Source organism: Strix uralensis, chromosome 3, assembly GCF_047716275.1.
Source record: "Strix uralensis isolate ZFMK-TIS-50842 chromosome 3, bStrUra1, whole genome shotgun sequence".
In the NCBI taxonomy this organism is placed as follows: Eukaryota; Metazoa; Chordata; class Aves; order Strigiformes; family Strigidae; genus Strix; species Strix uralensis.
This window is the reverse complement of record NC_133974.1, coordinates 6,806,868-6,825,385: the sequence shown is the minus strand read 5'-3', so window position 1 is coordinate 6,825,385 and position 18,518 is coordinate 6,806,868. Positions and strand designations below refer to the sequence as shown.

At 39.2% G+C, this 18,518-nt stretch overlaps 1 protein-coding gene across 4 annotated transcripts in view; it reads left to right on the top strand.

Annotated features, from left to right (window-relative positions):
* Nucleotides 1-18,518, top strand: part of RCAN2 (regulator of calcineurin 2) — a 98,465-nt gene that overhangs the window by 50,624 nt on the left and 29,323 nt on the right. Inside the window, exon 1 of one of the 4 annotated variants that reach the window (XM_074861414.1) lies at nt 2,631-2,998. The exons of the other annotated variants lie outside the window; for them this stretch is intronic. Within the exon in view, the coding sequence (XP_074717515.1) occupies nt 2,912-2,998 (87 nt within the window). The 5' untranslated portion in view covers nt 2,631-2,911. Of the gene's footprint in view, nt 1-2,630; nt 2,999-18,518 lie in introns of those variants that run through there. 4 annotated transcript variants of the gene reach the window in all.

Sequence of the window (18,518 nt, the reverse complement as noted above, 5' to 3'; positions counted from 1 at the left end):
ATGAAATTACTCAATTACTTAATCATGAAATTTTTTATTAACATTAGATGAGATTATAAGGAACTGTAGAGTGCTCTGAGAATAATCTCACATAGGATTATGTCTTGATTTCAAATGAGGAGCAGTAACAGATAGAATATGATCTACATTGAAAGATGTAAGTTGAAGCACTCAAACGCTCTGTAGGGTTCTTCTGTTAGGTAATCTTTGTTTTCGAGAAGCAAAAAAACTGGGTTGTCTCTATAAAGAACTCACTAAAATACCCTAGTGAGCTAGAGTGGTTTTTAAGGGGAAAAAATAGGTTATTCTTAGGAATAGGCAAGAAGAAACAAGAAGAGAAAGCAATTGATCTCAGTAAGGTTTCCTTATTCAGATGGAGAGGAAAAATTACAGTGATTCTGTTTTGAAAGGAGATGAATAGTAGAAGTGCAAGAATAATCATGAAGTGGAACAGGTCAGTTCATACACCATGTACCATTTTTCATAAGAAGATTAAGGAGATGGGCTATTGAAATTGATAGGTGACAGTTTTAAAAATTAAAAAAATAAATAAATTATTATAGAACTATCCACTATAGCTTTGTATCGTAAGATCTTTTTTCCATCACTGCTATGAAATCACACTTAGGCCAGGCATCACTTTCACTGTGGATGCCTTTCTGGACCTTAGTGATCAGCATCATCTAATTCTTATCTTTTCCTTTTTCAAATGTTTGTTATGGTTTTTTGTCTTGTTGGTCCATTACTGTTAAAACTTTCATTAGGCTTGGATATACATGACTTGTTTTTGTTTTTGGTGTTTCCTTCCAGCTCTTTGATAATCACTTACTAACTTCTCAGTTTTGTGATGACATGATTTTTCCACTGCTGCCTGCTTAGACCTTCAATCAGGCATCTTTATCACATCACATATATGGTATTCAAATATATGAATAAAAGTTCCTCTAAACATGCACAAAAATGATAACTTCAAATTCTTTCTAAAAAGTGTTTTCCTATGGCTTATGAAAAAAAATTGACAGTGATTTAAGTGACTGGTGTAAAAACAATTGATTATCATGATAAACCATATTGATTCATTTGCTGCTTGTACTACTCCATCCATTTCTGTTGATCGGTTTGAAAATCTTTAGTGCTGGGATATGTTTCTGTCCTGGTTGTGGATCTTAGTCTGTGATTACTGCTGAGGAGGCTACTATAAATGCAGGTTAAAAAGTGGGCGAATAATTCAATAGAACTTTGAAAAGAATGTTCTGATAAGAGATCTCAGCTTTTCTATATCAGCATGTAACCTTACTGCCAGCTCGCAGTGGTAAGGAGTGGATTTCTCAGTAGAGGTTGTTCTGTCGTTGGCTAATCTGGAATTCCCTGAGTTTAACATATTTATGGTGCTGGCAAGAGAGTAAGATGGGAAGCTGGGTGACTTGAGTCTAATCTGAAGCTGCTTCTGCTTTTAGGTGTCTGAATGCACAGTTTTGGTGCAAAGAACTTGATATATTTACCCCAGGTGTCTTCGTTTGGATTTCGTTAAGAGTATGGTAGTCTGCAGCCCAAATTGACCACGGTTCAGCATAAGTGTCTAAGATAGTTTTAGACAACCTAGTTTAAATATCAGTAGCAAGCTAAGTGCAGCATCATAGAATGAGGTACAAGCTGCAGTATCTGTTAATGAAGCAGAATTAAGCAGAGCAATCTCTTACGTTGAGCTATGTGCTGCTGCTTAGTTTGTATCAATAATTAAATATTTTAATTCTGCCTGTTAATCTGACTTACCCATAAATGTCATCTCTAGGCCTGCAAGAATTAAAAGTAATTTATGGATCACAACAATGAAACATTAGAGGAAAAATAATGGTGCAAGTCTGGGATAAAGATCACCTTTAGAAGTCCCAGATTTGTAGATATTTTATTTCTGTTGTTAAAAAATAAACTTGCAAAGAATAAACAGACCACTGAGTCAGCAGGTGTAAACCATCTTCACTTAAATCTATTTCTTTCAGTTGAATACTGTTACACTTGTGAAGGATTAACCCTAAGGACCAATGGTATAAAGGTTGCCTTGTGCAAAGTCCTTATTTCAAGGGAAATTTTTGTGTTCTGCTCTTTGAAAAGGGGTATCGACTTCCAAATCACACAGACATGCCTCTGATCTTTCTGAAGATGAGTCATAGTGCAACTTGTATGTCTAAGTACAGGGATCAGGTTTGCAGTATGTTGATCACTCCTGATGATAGGACTAGGTGTTCTCTAATCTCCTGTGTGGGGTTATATAGCATGCTTAGAGCTATTAGAGCTATTAAAAGCAGAATGCCGAGGTTTTTGTTGGGTTTTGGCTTTTTTTTTATTATTATTAGTGCTCTGCTGTAGATTTTAAAGTACAACAAAGTAATGAATGTTACCTTGAGCTTAGTGGCTTTAAATGCTGAGTTAATTTACACTCAGAGTGGAGCTTTCAGTGTCAGGCGATCTTTTTTGCCAACATAAGCACTCGGCTGAAACAACAGCTATGACTCAGTTGCCAGTGAACGCTGCTTGAATTGATTTAGTCCCAGTTCAGATTTAGCACATAATCATGTTCAATTTGATCCACTGTGCTGCCTAGAGATAAAAGGGTTGAAAAAATAGATTTAGCTTATGTCAGTCTTTGTGGTGATGTCATTGCCATGAGAGATGGAATAGCGCTGTTACTATGCTGTGCCTGCTCAGTTGGTGGGTGTACGAGGGGAAGGCAAGGAGCAACTCAGTTACGTGCAAAGAGCTTGTGTCGGAAGCTTGCAGTTATTGTCAGCATTGAAACAGAATTTTGGACTGTTCAATTGCAATACCGAATTGAAGATTGCTTTTTTTTTTTTTTTTCCTTCCAATCATTTGTTACTCTGAGGTTGCCTAACTCTGTGTACAAAAGGGGGGAATGCCAGCCCGTAGCATGGACTGTGATGTCTCTACTCTGGTTGCCTGTGGGGTTGATGTGGAGATTTTTGCCAACCAAGAGGTTAAGGTATGCGCCTACAATTCTTTTGTTACAGATGCTTCTTAGAAAAGCCTTTGGGAGCAATAGGCATTTGTATGTAGCGTTTCAGAATGAGGAGGCAGATGAGATTCTGCTGCAATAGTAAAAGACATGCAGTTAAAAAATCTGTTAATTAGGAGAGAGAAATATGGGAGAGAAATGTGCCTGCTTTCTACTGTGTTTTGATAAACTGAAAGAATAGGCTGATGTTTACTCTTTAACGATGTAAGAAATGGGTTATATAACTGACATCTGTGCATATGCATGTTTCATATTCATAACAAATCATTCATTGTTAATTTTGTCAAGATATTGTTAGTCCAGTGTCACTTTTTAGATCAGCCTTGCCATAAATGTTATTTATCAACATTGATAATCTCCAGATATTTTTACTCAGTTCAACAGTGGCTGTTTCTTTCTTCAGATCCAAATCATGTATACAAGTAAAAATTTTTTGTGAAGGGTTAAAAGTTTGTAGCAAGTATTTTGGTGCATCTGCAATGTAACAGAATACAAAAAGTTATGCATCTTGCATATCATATGAATACCTCAAAAACAGTGCTTAGATCTAAGGCTCAGTATGCTGGGCTCATAGTCTCTTAATTAGACAACTGCTGTAGAAAAGTCATTGTATGTAATTGCTTACTGTTGAAATCAATTATCTTTTTCATTTATTCTCATATTACTGCAAGAAAATCCCTGAAAATTAAGTTTGAAAGAGGAATTTTAAGTATGCTTTTCACAGATCACCTGAAAGAGCTCATAGGTGTAATACGGTGATATTTAGCAGTTCATTTAAAGGACAAAGATACAGAAACATCAGTTTCTAATCTGATTGTTCTTAGCACTGAAAGAATGAAACAGGGAAAAACAGCATTTACAGTTGGAGGTCAAATTTAGAACCCCTGTTCTGTTTAATTCTGAGTCAAACACTGAACCCAGTGGAAATATCTGGAAATAAAACGACTTTCATTTGCAAGAGGTTATTATCAGTTTTATTTCCCTGTTAGTTTGTTACCAGGTGATAACATGTATACTTTGTACAGATGCTTTTGCATTGCCAGCAAGAGATTCTTCTTAATTTAAGAAGCTTTTTCTTAACAGTTTAATACTGGATTTAGAGATGAAATAGTGAATAATTCAGATGAATGGTTCAGATGAGCAGTCTTGCCTGCTTTGAGACATGTTTTCTGTAGTGTTTTGAAGTCGTAAAATGTTCATCTGCTTATTCCTTTTTTTCCTTCTTTTTTACTTAACAGCATATTTTTTTAAATTTAGGAGTTACACCTAATATAACTGATATGAGCTTATACCTGGAGCAACTGTCTTTTAGTGTCTGGTCAATGTTCAGCATAAGACTATGCAAGAAAGTAAAGTTCTAGTGATCTTCTTGTGTCCTTATTCATATGACAGTAGCAATGAAAAAGCAACATTTTGTCTTCCATAAAATCAGCAGAAAGCTTTCTCTTGACTTTGGTAAGATTTGAATTAGCCTGATTTGAGCTGCAGCATCTGGAAATTGTGGCCCAGGAACACGGGTTAAAAGAGAACAAAAGGGTTATGGAGACATTACAGGAATTGTAATGTCTTTCATGTTACTTGGACTCTCTGTACTTTGTTTGCTTTGGTTAAAACAGCCTTTTCTTTTTTTTCTTCTTTTTTTCTGATTTCTGAATTAAAATGTTGAGTGCAAAGACTTTGGGTATATTTACAATGGAGACTGCACTGCAGACTGCACTGCAGCTTAGAAACGATAAGTCTACTTTGAAATTGTCTGGTTTAGATGCTAGAAGTGGTCTGTCCTCAGTGGCCCACAGCTCACTGCAGACTAATTTTCACTTAGTTGTCAACAAACTCGGTTGTCAGAGGCTGTGAGCAGCCCTGCCGCAGCTAGGCTGCTTCCAGTGCTCAAGCCTAGCTACCCTTGTGCTGATCCCCAGTCTTTCTCTACACAGCAGCCTGCAGTGAAAGCATCCTCTCTGTCAAAGTTTCGGCACTACTGATATTTTAAAGGTGGAGACACCTACTGCTCTTTGCTCACTCCCAGGAGAATTGCAGCAGAAAAAAAAAAAAAAGGTTGATTTTTTTTTTTGTCTGTAAAAGGGGTTCTCTTCACAGTGTGGGTTTTTTTTTTTTTTGACAGTATGGCCACTGTCAACATAAAAACATTGATGTTGACTTGGATAGGATGATGGGAACATCAAGCTTTAAGGTTAAAAAGGAAGGAGGCTGTTTCTGAGAAGAGATGGGTGTGGAAGTTGAAGTGAAAGAGCAAAAGCAAGCACAGAAATCCTGCTGTCCCCCGCTCCCCTGTTCTCCCGTGTGCACTTCTCTGACCAGCCCTTCTGCAGGTCAGCTGGAAGGCACGAGTAGTGAAAACTGAAGTCTAGGCTATTGTCCTTTCAGTTTTCTTCTGCTATAGATCTTTTCACACAGGGGAAAGATTTTTGTAGGGAGCCTTCTGGCTGCGTGAAGGGAATGTTCCTTCAGTGGTAGAACAGATAGATTAAAGATTTCATGAGATGTGTGGTGCTTGATGAGATTTGTTAAAATGAGCTATTTGTCCTGTAGAAGTAGTTCTCTAATGTCAGCAAGGATTGTGGTTTAGGTTTTAGGGTATGCTTGGAGCATAGCTCACTTTATTCCGATTCAGGGTTAGAACTGAAGTGAGGCTTTGGAGAAGGATGCTGGCTGTGCTGAGCCGTCATTGTCCCACTTGCAGCATGTGGGTTGGAGCCACCTGGGAGGCTGCCAGCAGCCAGCAGGCTCAAGAGGGGGGTGGACAGGAGCTGCCTGGTTTGCCAGGCCTGCGGTGGAAGAGCTTGGTCTGTGTTGGGGCTGTAGAGCAGGAGCTCTTGCAGCAGGTGGCAATGATGGCAACGAAGCCTCCTGAAGTTGCCACTCCCCCAGAGCAACAGCCCTTCAGTGTTGGGGGGCTCTTCAGAGAGGCAGAGGCTGCTACTGGGCACAGGGCGTGGAGTGGAGTGAGCTGCTTAGCTTACTGCTGCTTTTCCACCTATGGAAGTGACCTTATTCTGTAGGCATTATGCTCTTAGCATCTGGCAGACAGGCTCGGAAATACTCTTTTTTCCATTTGGCCTCTGGAACAGGAGAGCGATTACGTAGTACTGAAGGTAAAGCTTTTTAGTTTCAGCCTTTGGAGTGGTTCATCCTTTCAACAAACAGAGGCTTGTATGGATGCCCCGAACCTGGCAGCCTGCCCACAGCACTGACACCGTAGGTTTACCATTCATGTACCCATCCAACAGGCCTTTCGGTTTTGATCAGCTGCTGCTTTGAATTGTCTTTTATAATCCAAAAACTGGATCAGGCTAATCAAGATGCTACTAACTGTACAGTGCTTGTATATCAGGAATTGGGAAACTTGAGACGACAACCATAGAAATCACGAAGTACAGTTCTGCTTTGAATCTCACCTGGATAATTAAAATTCTTCTTCCGGTTCCTCTAGATGATAATTTTATGTAATGATGTTTGTTACATAAGCAATTAGTTAATTAATATCTTGTTTATTTCTAATAGAGAAATTCCAGACATCACTGAAACAGTGGAAGAGAATTTAAACTCATACTTCTTACTCTAAGCAAGATATTGTTATATTATTAATTCTTCATGTTCTCTCTTCAGTTATGCTCACACACACTATTCCACTAGGTGACAAGGTATGACTGGGACCACGAGGCACTGCTGTAGCAGAGAAGAAATACTAATGATCCAGACTGGTTGAATTTGTATCTGAAGACAGTAATGTAAAGTAACGTGGATAGGAACATTATCTTAATGCAGGGAAAAAACAATGTGGACATGAGCCAGGCGGCAACGGGAAGTAGTAGAAATAGTTTCACGGTTTTGATCGTATTGCTTTGGGGGATTAATCCCCGCTGGAGCAGGATCTCTGTCAATCTGTAAACTCATCATTCAGTTTAAATGCTCCAGTGAGCACACTGCTAATACTTGTTGTTTGGGATGGATGGTTTGGAGATCAGTCATTGCCCTGCAGTTGCCTTTGAGAGGTTTAACAGTCTAACATCGTATCTAAACTTCTGGGGTCTAGAGGGCAAAAGCATACTAGGTTCTTGTGGTTTTTGCTCTCTGCTTCAGTACTCCATTTGTAAAAGCGGCTCATTCACAGAGATGTTCTGAAGTTTAAAGTTTAAGTGCTCTAAGATTAGAGTCAAGTGAAGAAAGCTGTAGAAAAAGGGAGGAGTGTTGCTGCTCTCCTGGATACTGCCAGCTGCCCAGTGGCAGAAATCATGACTTGTTGGGAGAGTTTCAGGGTTTCTTTTTTTCAAATTCTTCTTAGCCATGTGAGCTTGATTTGTGGGAAGAGACTGCTGCACAGTCACAAGACTCCACAGACTGGGGCTATAAGGAGGAAACCAAACAACAGCATGAATGCCAAAAATACCCTGGTGGCTTGAAAGGACTGCTTTACAACTACTTCCGTTAGTATTTTCTGCACCTGAGAGTTCTTTCTATTTGCAAATAATGTTGCAGATCTCTAAGATCCAATAGTTCTGCTTGAGAAATAGTTATACATATCTTTTGATCTCTGCTTGCAGTCTGTCTTCATCTAAATTAACAAAGAGGAAGAATGAAAACACTTAGCTTCCTTGCTCATTTACTCTATCTGTATTAATGCTTTTAAAATAGGACTGTTTGGTTTGGAGAGCAAAGTGCAACCTCTTTTTCTACAGTGTTCAAAAGGCTGTAATATTGATATAACGGATGTAAAATAAGGGAGTTAGAAAGATAAAAGATGCTACCTTTGTTCCAAGAGGCTTGTAATCTATTTTTTTATATAAAGCACTAGTTGCTATGTTGTAAATATGAAAAACTTTCACAAGAACAGAAATATTTAGTACCTAAATAAGCAGGTACATGTACAGAGAGATACTTTCCGCTTTTAATTTAATGGTAGCCCTGTTTTCTCTGTTCTTCAAAATTTCCCAGAAGCTGTAGTGCTGTTTCCAGCACATTGACCCTGCTCTACAGCTTCAGTGTCAGCGCTGGGAGACTGAGCTGGCAAACCTGGGGCTCATGCACCCAGCGCTGCTGCAGACTGAGGCACTGCCAGTAACCTGCGTTACAGAAATAGTTTCGGCTTTGCCTTTGTCCTTCTAACAGCCTCCCTGTGAAGGCAATTGAAAGCTTTAAGAAGTTTCCAAAGAAGAAGTGATACAATGGCAAGACTTCTAAGTGGCACGATGTGCCCTTTATAGGCTTACCTTCAATTATTTGTATTTGCTTTTTTCTCTACTCAGAAGAAGGGAACGCTGCTGTTTCACTGGAGGTCAGTGGCAGCTGCAGGTGCTTACGCACCTGTGAATATGGCATGCTTTCTGTTTCTCATTCTTCACCCTTTTAATACTAACAGAGTGAACAGCAGAACAAGTCAGAGGGTTTTGTATTCTTTTTGATCCGCTTTTCTGTTGAAAGTCACATGAAGATACTTCCTTTTCATAAGGATAACTAGACAATGAGCAATTTGTGGTCAAGTGAAAATAAATAACAGCTAGAATGTGTTGCTAGAAGATGCAGCATTAATCCAAGGTGGGTAATAAGATAAGATGGACCTTGCAATTGTGCTGATAAATGGCCCAGCCAGTGTCAGCAGCAATGAAGAGATGATGATTTTCTTCAGCAGATTTGAAGAATTAATCAGTACAGCTACAGATTGAGATAACTTTAATACAGATTCAAGTGCGATACAGATTTTTCATTAAATAATTACTTTGGTTAGAATTCCCAGAAGAACCTAGAGAGGTGAAGTACCCAAATTCTTTCTGTTTTTCTCAAAAAAAGTTTTTCAAGGGCACGTTGTTTTCAGGTCTACAGTGATATAGTCTCATTCTTCTCTGAAGGTACTGTATATGTGCATTGTTTTGTCTTGAGCTTTACTGATATATTTGCTGCTTCTTAGCACGATCTAAGCTTTGATATTGAGAGAAGTTGCAGGTTTTGAGGCAGAGGTCTGCACCAACTTTGTGTGTATCTCTAATAATTTTTTTTGCACATAGACTAATGGATATGCTTTATGGTTGGACAGTTCTTCCTTTAATATTTTCTAGAGGTGATTCCACAAAAGGCGTTAAATAACCTACTTAGTTTTGATCGTTCATGTGCTAAACAGCATATTTGCTTTTGAAGATAATATCTAATCATGTGCTAGAATGCAAACAACCGTGACAGTGTGGTCTCGAGCAGTGAATTTTTCCGTGGTGAAGAGATGCTGAACAAGAAGAGTACCACAGTTTATCAAACACTTGGCTAACACACAAGCTGCCAAGGTCCAGGAACTAAGCTAAGCCTCTAGTCAGTGCTCAGTTGCGGCAGGATTTTGTGTTTTCTATCCACATATTTATAGTGGTGCCAGGACTGTGTGCATGGGCTTTTCTTGAAAATTTTCCCCATTAATATGGCTGAGTGTCAATAAGCACCTTCTCCTTCTAAATACCAACAGAATTAATTTTTTCCCTGTGGGAGACTTCTGAGACTGTACTGTCTAACCCTCCTTGAAGTAACTATTTATTGACTTCCTAGTGCTGAGTCTTGACTCTTTTGTTTGGTGTAGATCATACAGAGGAGCCTCAATTGCTGCTAGCTTGAGACGTGACAGCTAACTGCCCTCTGCACTAACTGCAGTATAGGATAGTATGCATCTATTTTTTTCCTGGCCAAATAGTAAACTCCTCCCATTTTCTTCTTCTCATTGATGATGCTTCTGAAATGCACATACAGCCCTCAAATTTGGCTCCAGCCTATGCTTTCCATCTAGAATTCAGGTTGATGTTCATGTTAATTCCTGAAAGCACAGATCACCTCCTCGCACCATCAGTGTTTTTGTGATGCATTTAGCTTCCCCCATTTGTAATTTCTGTTGGTGCTGAATCAAGGAGAAGCCTTTGGTTGTAGCAGCTGTGATGGAGTAAACAGCCCCACTGTCCTTGCAGGATGTCTGCACAGCAAACTGCACAATAGGAAACCAGCTGGATGGGCCTGGGCCGAGCCGGGTGCTGCAGCAGCATCTCCATGGCAGTGTGTCTATTCTGTACTCCTGGAGTTGCTAAAAAACTTCAAAATGGTGTTGTAAATAAAGAGTTCCAAGTATTCTCATTTGCAGATGGAGAACTAAGGAACCAGGAAATAAGTTTTCTGATTAGGAAACTGGATTGGAATGTATCAGATCTGGTGTAAATAATAATCTTTGTTTTTAATAATCACGTTCTGTAGATCTTCAATCTCAAATGCTGTTTGGGCTCTAGACATTTTCCAGAGAGCAAGGAGCTTTGCTTAGTTACTAGCTGTTTTGGTTTTGGGGTTGGTTTGTTTGTTTGTTTTAACTAGTCCAAACTTGCTGCCTTTCAGAATCTGTCTGAGATTCTGGCAACATCTGGTCGGAGAAATGAACTTTATCTTGCAGGATGGCTTCATATTTAGCAGGAAAAATGTACTGCAGCATGGAAGAGCCTCCAGTTTTGCAGCACCAGATAGTCCTATCTGTTGAAATAATAACCACTGAGCTGAGAAACACAATGAACCGATTGTGCTCAGAGCAGTATCAGCAGGCAGCTGTACACAGCAATTTCTTCAGCTCAATTTGTCACTTGTGGAAGTATCTGTCTGCTTCATATACTGCAGTGAGTAATCCTGAAACGTTGGCCATAAATGGTGGAGGCGTTCAGACAGCTGAATCATGCAACATGAGTTCTGCTGTGTTATACCCGTGTCATGGCCAGAGAAGTGGTAACCGTACAGAAATCTCATTTGTCCTTTTACTCATGTAAGTCAGATGTGCAGGCAGATGAACAAATTATGGTAAAAGAACTGCTAATCCTCACAAGAAATGAAATTCCATGTATAGAGGAGATGTGAAGAAGATTGTTTCATTTGCTGTTTAAGTCTTACTCCAGGTTTACCAACCTCAAGTTTCATCATCCTTTGCTGTGTATTCTCTTGCCTGATGACAGGGTTCATTCAGTTTTGGTTACTTTTCCATGTTTCTCAGAGAAAACCAGTAACTAAACCATTAAGCATACAAACTTTTTCATTGTCTAAATAATTAGAACTGTACTGGGAAATTTATCTTAACCACCACTTCTCTGTAGATGTTGGTTTGGTGTGGGTCCTTCTTAGTTGTTTTGTTTGGGGGGGGGGGGGGGGGGGGTATGTGTGTGTGTGTTTGGTTTTGCTTGGGGGATTATTATTTTCTTTACTAGTACTGATAAAAAAATAACCCCCAAAACAACCCACCATCAGAAATGGCCTTTCTCCCTCAAAGAAGAATATTTAAGAGAAGCAAGTATCTTTAAGGAGCAGGCCACAGGTGGAACTCCTCTGAGCTGTGATTTTAACCTGAGGGAGGAGGAAAGCAGTTAGTTATTCAAAAAAGTGGCTGAAATGAGGAAGGGAAGCACAGGGTTTCAGAGGAGGGAAGTCAGTATGATGAGAGTGCTGCTTTTTTTTTTTTTTTTCCCCTTCCCTGTCAGAAGTGTCTCTGTGGTGCAAGACCAAGAATGGAGAAAACTCTTGTGGAGGCTGGGGCAGGAAGGTAGGTTGTGCCAGGCCTTCTGATTGAGCAGGTGACAGCATCAGAGAAGTTAGGGTGGAGGGAGAATTGATGAAAACAAGGATGATCAATGGAAGACCAAGGTGAGAAGAGACGACCGACTTCTTATGGTGTAGTGGAATGATTCAAGGACTTTGAGAGCAGAAGCTGACACAAGATGCCAGAAAAAACCAGTGATAGTCAAAAAAAGGAGGACTTTGTGACAAAGGTTTCACAAGGCAGGTGTTAGCATCATTGAAACCGTAGGTAAGTTAGGCTTGACAGCTTTCTACTTTCCTGAAAGCATCTTCCACAGGCCTCCATTCCACCTCCAGGTAACAAAATCCTTTGTGAACTGTTACTCTGGACTGCTGCCGCTCTTCTTTCAACTCTCTCCTCAAACCTTTTTGCTGTTAAATGTCTTACAAGGAATTAAATGATTGAATGTGGCTAGATGAAGCTACATATGCGTGCATGGGACAGAAAATATTTTGTAAACCCTAGCAAAAAACCCCAAATAATTCTATTCTCTTTTAATATATCTTATTCTTACCTTCTCTGTCTTCCTTTCTGCTTCATCCTTCTGGAATGCAAGAAGGAATTGTGTGTTTTCCCTTGGTTTTGTCCAGTGTGGTAGAAGATACTGGAAATAAGTAACAATAATTTCTAAATTGTTGAAAGTTTCCAAACAGTAAGTGATACAGTAAGCTGTGATATATCCAATTATGAGAGTGTTCTGGGCAGACTTCTTTCATCAAATGGAGTAATTTATATTTGATTTTTGATTTTCACTTTAGCAATTAAGGAAGAAATTAATAATGGCAAGTACTTTTGGTGAAAATGATTTTGAAGTAAGTTTTTGAAATAAAATTTGAGATCAGATGAACAAGGAAAAATATTTTTTAAATAGTCATTTTCAGCAACCTTATGGAGCTGGTCAGTAGTGTCTCCTAAGAAGATTATCTGAGAAGTGCATGAGAATTAGCAGTTGAGGAGGCACTTTTGAACACATAATGGAGATGATCTGTCCTGATGCAAAGAACAGATGGGACATGTAATAGCTAGATCAGATACTCCTTTTGCTTTACAGCAGTTTAAGGATTTATATGTAAAATGAAAACCAAGTGTGCAAAATCACAAAATGAATTTCAATTAACAGAGGATTTAAATAAGAACAAGAAAAGTCTTGTGACGCATAAAATGTAAGATGAAAACAATGTGCAACTTCATTAACAGCAAGATATGTACGTAACAAATTGGGAAGGGTTTCAGTATGACTGATTTCATGTGTGTTATATAAAGTGCTTGACCGACACTCAGCTAAATTAATAGAAAAAAACAACCCTGGTAGTGGCCAGAGCAGAGAAAAACTGCTAAAAATACAGAGGTAAGGCAGTTATACAAGTGTACAGGACCTGAGAAAATCTACCAAATAATGCTTTAGGATATAGTTGAAATAATCTTTCTACTATTTGAAATTATCTTTGAGAATTCATAGGTTACAGAGAGACTGGTGAGGATGGCAGATGGAAAGAAATGGCATTTGTGTTTAAAAGGAGGAGGGGGGGGGGAAAGCCTGGATAATTACAGATATTTTTATCTAACTTGAATTTTGGAAATAAGTTTATAAGTACTTTGGAAGTAATTAGGCCTGGGCTGTCTAGAGCAAATCTTGTCAAATCAATCTGCCTTCCTTTTTTGACAGGGCAACTGGATAAGTGGGATAAAGGACATGTGGAAGGTAGATATTTTGACTGAAGTTTTCATGCTGTTCAAGTCATATTCATAAGTAATCTACAGTCTAAATATAATTTCCATAAGGTGAGTGCATAGTTGTTTAAAAGTTTCTAAACCAGAAGTGGTTCATTCTCAAACAGTGAAGGTATTTAAGAAGGTAAGCTCACAAATTTCTTCCTGGAACCAGGTTGAGATTAATGACACTAGTCAACAGAGAAAAACCTTAAAAAAAATGTGTGGATGACACCACACTGGTGGGGCAGGGTCAAAATTCTGAACAACCTTTAATTAAGCAACAGAATGAAATTCAGTGCAAAAGAGTACACCTAAAAAGAAATAAAAATCACAGCTGTGTAAGGAAATTCATGTGTCTAAACAGTTCTGTGATGCAAATTTCTTGAGTTCTAGTGAATTGCAATGAGTAATGGTCACCAGTACCATACTTTTGTAATCAAAACAAATGTGGAATCACTGAATGGTTTGGGTTGGAAGGAACCTTCAAATATCATCTAGTTCCAACCCCCCTGCCATGGGCAGGGACACCTTCCACTGGGCCAGGTTGCTCAAAGCCCCGTCCAACCTGGCCTTGAACCCTTCCAGGGAGGGGGCAGCCACAGCTTCTCTGGGCAACCTGTGCCAGTGCCTCACCACTCTTATTCTAAAAAATTTCTTCCTTGTGTCCAATCTAAATCTGCCCTCCTTATATTTAAAACCATTACCCCTCATCCTATCCCTACACCCCATGATCAAGAGTCCCTCCCCAGCTTTCCTGTAGCCCCTTTAAGTACTGGAAGGCCACTCTAAGGTCTCCCTGGAGCCTTCTTTTCTCCAGCTGAACACCCCCAACTCTCTCAGCCTGTCCTCACAGGGGAGGTGCTCCAGCCCCCTGATCATCTTTGTGGCCTCCTCTGGACCCGCTCGAGCAGGTCCATGTCCTTCTGATGTTGTTGCCCCAGAGCTGGACACAGCACTGCAGGGGGGGTCTCACGAGAGCAGAGTAGAGGGGCAGAATCCCCTCTGTCGACCTGCTGGCCACAATCCTCTGGATGCAGCCCAGGATATGATTCCCTGCATGTAATTTCTGGATGTATGGAAGACAGTGAATATCACTTATTCTCTCCCTTTGGTACACTGATGCTGGGCTGCCATGGCTTGGTTCTAGTGTGCTCTAAAGCAAATGCAGACAACTGTAGAGAATGTGGCAAAGCTGCAAGAACTTAGCTGCAAGAAGCTTAGCAAAGAGTCAGGGATGGCAGCCCTTCTGATGGTGCCGTGACAGCATTTACAGTCTTCTGTTATAGCTAGTTATTGGTGGGAGGAGGTTATTCCACTTCTTGAAGTTATTACAGAGCTTGGGCTTGTGGAATAAAAGTCTAGTCCCACTCAGTGCTTGGATAATGGTTTGCAAGAGGCAGGTACTTTCTGACTCTGTTGTCAAGCTGACTGAAAGCTCTCAAGTTGTGGATATTGTGGTGGTGGTCCTGAGCACGTTAATTCTGTTGAGTGGCAGTTTATTAGTTTGGGTTTTGTGCTAATGTGCCCACTGATCAGTTTGAGTATGCTTGCTATGGCAGGTGTGCCGTTTGTCTCTTCAGGCTGCTTAGACTTTCGAGGTGCACATTTTTTTGTCTTAAACTGAGATTTCATATTGCTTTCTTGTTTACAGATCCTAAGAAGAAAACTACTGAAGTGTGAAAGGTAGTACCTTTATCTTTAGAAACAGCTGATTATATTAGAGGAATTCCAGGACTGTGCGACCAGCCAGCTTTCTGCAGGCGACTGCTAGTCCTTGAACCATAATCTGAGAATCGTTGAACTAGAAAAAATTCTTATTAATCACGACAGCTGGGAGCAAAGCCAAATGCTAGGCCGTAACAGTAATAAGTATGCTGCTTATGTTACAGAAGTAAATTATTGGCATACTTAAAGTTTTAGAGATTTGGTAAGTTGATGCATTTTAGTCTGAATTTTTTAAATAAATGAATAAAGAGGAAAGATGCTTGGATATCTATTTCTTGCTTTTGTAGCAGATGACTAGACTGAAACTGTTGAAAAACTGTAGTCATTTAAGCTACCTGCCCACAATTTTAACACCAAAAGTAGTGATATTTCTTGTGGTAGGGGAAAAAGTTTGGTGTCACTAAGTATTGCTGAATAAAAACATCTGCTTGGCATACAGTAGCAGTCCTGAAACAGGAGATTACTCAATGCATACTGCATCCTAGAAAACAATACAGAATATGTTTTGAATGTCATTGGCTCAGTGTTTGCTAAAATTTCTGCTTAAGCTTTAGCTATTTTATATAGTTTTCTAGTTTAGTGAAACAGCAGCAGAGCAGATGGACTTTAAGGGAAGGTTTAAAATGTCTTGCATAAGGAGAATTTACTTTGGGAATAAATAATTGGTATAGGTATGGTAAAATGATAATTAATAGGAGTTTCTATGTCTGTGTAAAATAAAGTATGTGGTTGGTAATAGCTGCAGATTGGTATATATTGAACTATTCTATTTTGAGACCACTTATCTGTAGGAAGGTACCCTCGCTTTCAACCTCTGTTGATTTATCCTCCCCTGAATGTTTTGCATCAAATTTGAGGTTTATATGTAGGAAGTCCAGATCTACTGTGTTTCTGACTTGAATATCTCTTAGAGAGAGTCTGTGGACTGTGCTGAGGGACTTGTAAAATGAACTTGTTCACTTTTAGTTGATAATTTGTCCTTCTTAATTAAACATTAGCATCCTATACTGATTAAGTAAACAGTTCCATTGAAACTGAAAAGTGTAAATTCTGTTCTTGAGGCTACAACTGACACTGCTTTTGCAGTGTAGTGATTTGCAGCTGGATGCAGGTATAGTCCGTGCATCAGGCTAAGAGTGGTCTGGGAGACCCTCTGACATTTGAAGTTGTAACCTCAGTGGTGAACAGATTGCTTCCTGTATTGACTAACTAGTTCCCCCAAAATTGGCAGTCCCACATCTTCCCATGTCACTTAGAATCTATTTGCACCAAACTTTAGTGCTTCGAAAATTCCACTGACCTCAGAGCCAGACTCCTTGAGTCTACACGTTTGTCTCCAGTGCTGCAGATACACAAATTATAGACTTAGATAATGGCATTTGCAAGGCACGTACCTTTCTTTGACACAGACAGTGTGAAACAGTGCCACAGGGCAAGAAACTGGACTCTGCGGGATACTGATTATTTTTATATGTCCTACTTAGTTTTAAAAATAACTTGTTCATAAAAAGAATAAAATCTACATTTGGTTACCACTCTTCTTGCCAGTCACTAGGCTTGTTGCCTTCTTACCGATTGCTCTGGACACAAGCTTCTATGAAGAGCGGCTTCAGTTTCATAATGCCACTCCAGTATCTTTTTAATACCATGCTGTTTCTGATATATTTTTCACATCAGGAAATGAAAATGATTTTGATGAAGAGCAGTGCTGGTTTTAGCTGTAAGATAGGATTAGTCTACTTTCCAATTCTTGTTTCTAAACAAAATCTGTGCCAACTGGAAATTATCCAGTTGGTTGAAAAATGACATGGGAGCAATTTGGTCAGGAATATTTGCTTTTTCACCCTGGGGTTTCTTCCATCTGCCTAATAAAACAATTATATCACTGTAAGACTGAAATTCCCTCATCTGTATCCTGTCTGTTAGTGGACAGTACAAGCAGCTGTTGAAGCAGATAGAAACCATTGGTTCTTTTTCTGCCCTTATGTACCTGATACAGAGCCTGGGTCTGTCATCTTAGTAACCCCTTCTTGGGTGCTGGGAAGCTGCCTACCAAGTCCACCCAAAACCTCTCTTCTGGTCTACACAAGCGCAATTTTCTGACACATGCTAAATTCTTGATTTCGTTACATACTATAACACTATAAAGTTCTAGAGGCTAATTAAGCACTGTGGCATATATTGGACATGAAAATGCGCTGTTGCAATTTTTTTAATTAGGCAGGTGGACCACTGTATGGCATTTCTTTGATATTTCAGCATCTGTGCAGCTTAGGATCCTGGAGTCCTCTAAAGACTAACCTCTGATGAGGGAGAAAACAGCCTGTCTAAGTGTAGAAATATTTCAAGCACATGTTTTTTATTCAAACTGGAAAGCATCTTCAATTTTTTATAGGACAGTGCTGAAATGGGTATTACAGTGACAATATAGAAGCAGAAATGGAAAGAAGAGTGTATCATGTCTGTTTATGCAGATGCTTTCCATCCATTTTCTGCCATGATCTGCAAAATCAAATTCACAGTTAAACTTTTCAGAGTGATAACAGCATTAAGATCAATTATACCCAGCAGATTATAGCTCAATGGAGGCTCCTCTGAGGGCACCAAATCAGTGAGTGTGGGAGAATTATATACTTGCAGGCTTTTATAGTTGTCTCTTTCAGTGCAATGTGTAAATATAATCATTTTATTCAATGGAAGTTCTGCCATTTGAAGTTAGGACGAACAGACTGTTACCTGTAATTATCCTCTTTTGGGTTTTTTTAATATATATATATACACACATGCACACACTGTTGCCCTTCCACTTTTGATAGCACAATTCCTGTTGTGAGGAAAGTCTATATCCTATGTAATAATAAAAGAAGATCTTTTTCTCTTCAACTAAATGCATCAAGCTCAGATGTTTTCTTGTAAACAATTACTGAAGGACTACAAAGAGCAAAATAGGTTAAAAAGAAAATATACATAAAGAATTGATGATGATGATAGATTTTCAGTGGCAAGCTACAGAAGGAGACTTCCATGAGCCATAAAAGCCTTTTCTGGAGATAATTTTGCTTGAGATTGCAGCAACTCAACATATTTTTTCTGTATCAATTCAAAAGAGATGCTATAGTTTCTGAACTGTGTTTTAGGGTTGTTTATTTCACCTTATTTTCCTCTTCCATTATCCATTTTTCCCACTTAGACCACTTCTTTATTTAAAGTGAAATTAGGACCTAGAAAAAGTTAACGTCTTTTAAGAAAACTATATTGATCTCTATTGTTTAGTGAGATGTGGGGGGGGTTGCTGTATTAACCAAGCACAAAATGCAGAAAGCTGTGCTATGCTGTAAGTATCTCTCATGTGACCCTGGACTTTCAAATCCTTATGTAGCCCATCAGGCAAAATTTTTTGGACTTGTATGTGTTGTCCATTCAGTTACGGTGCGTTGCTCTGGGACCAGCGTGCTCCTATTC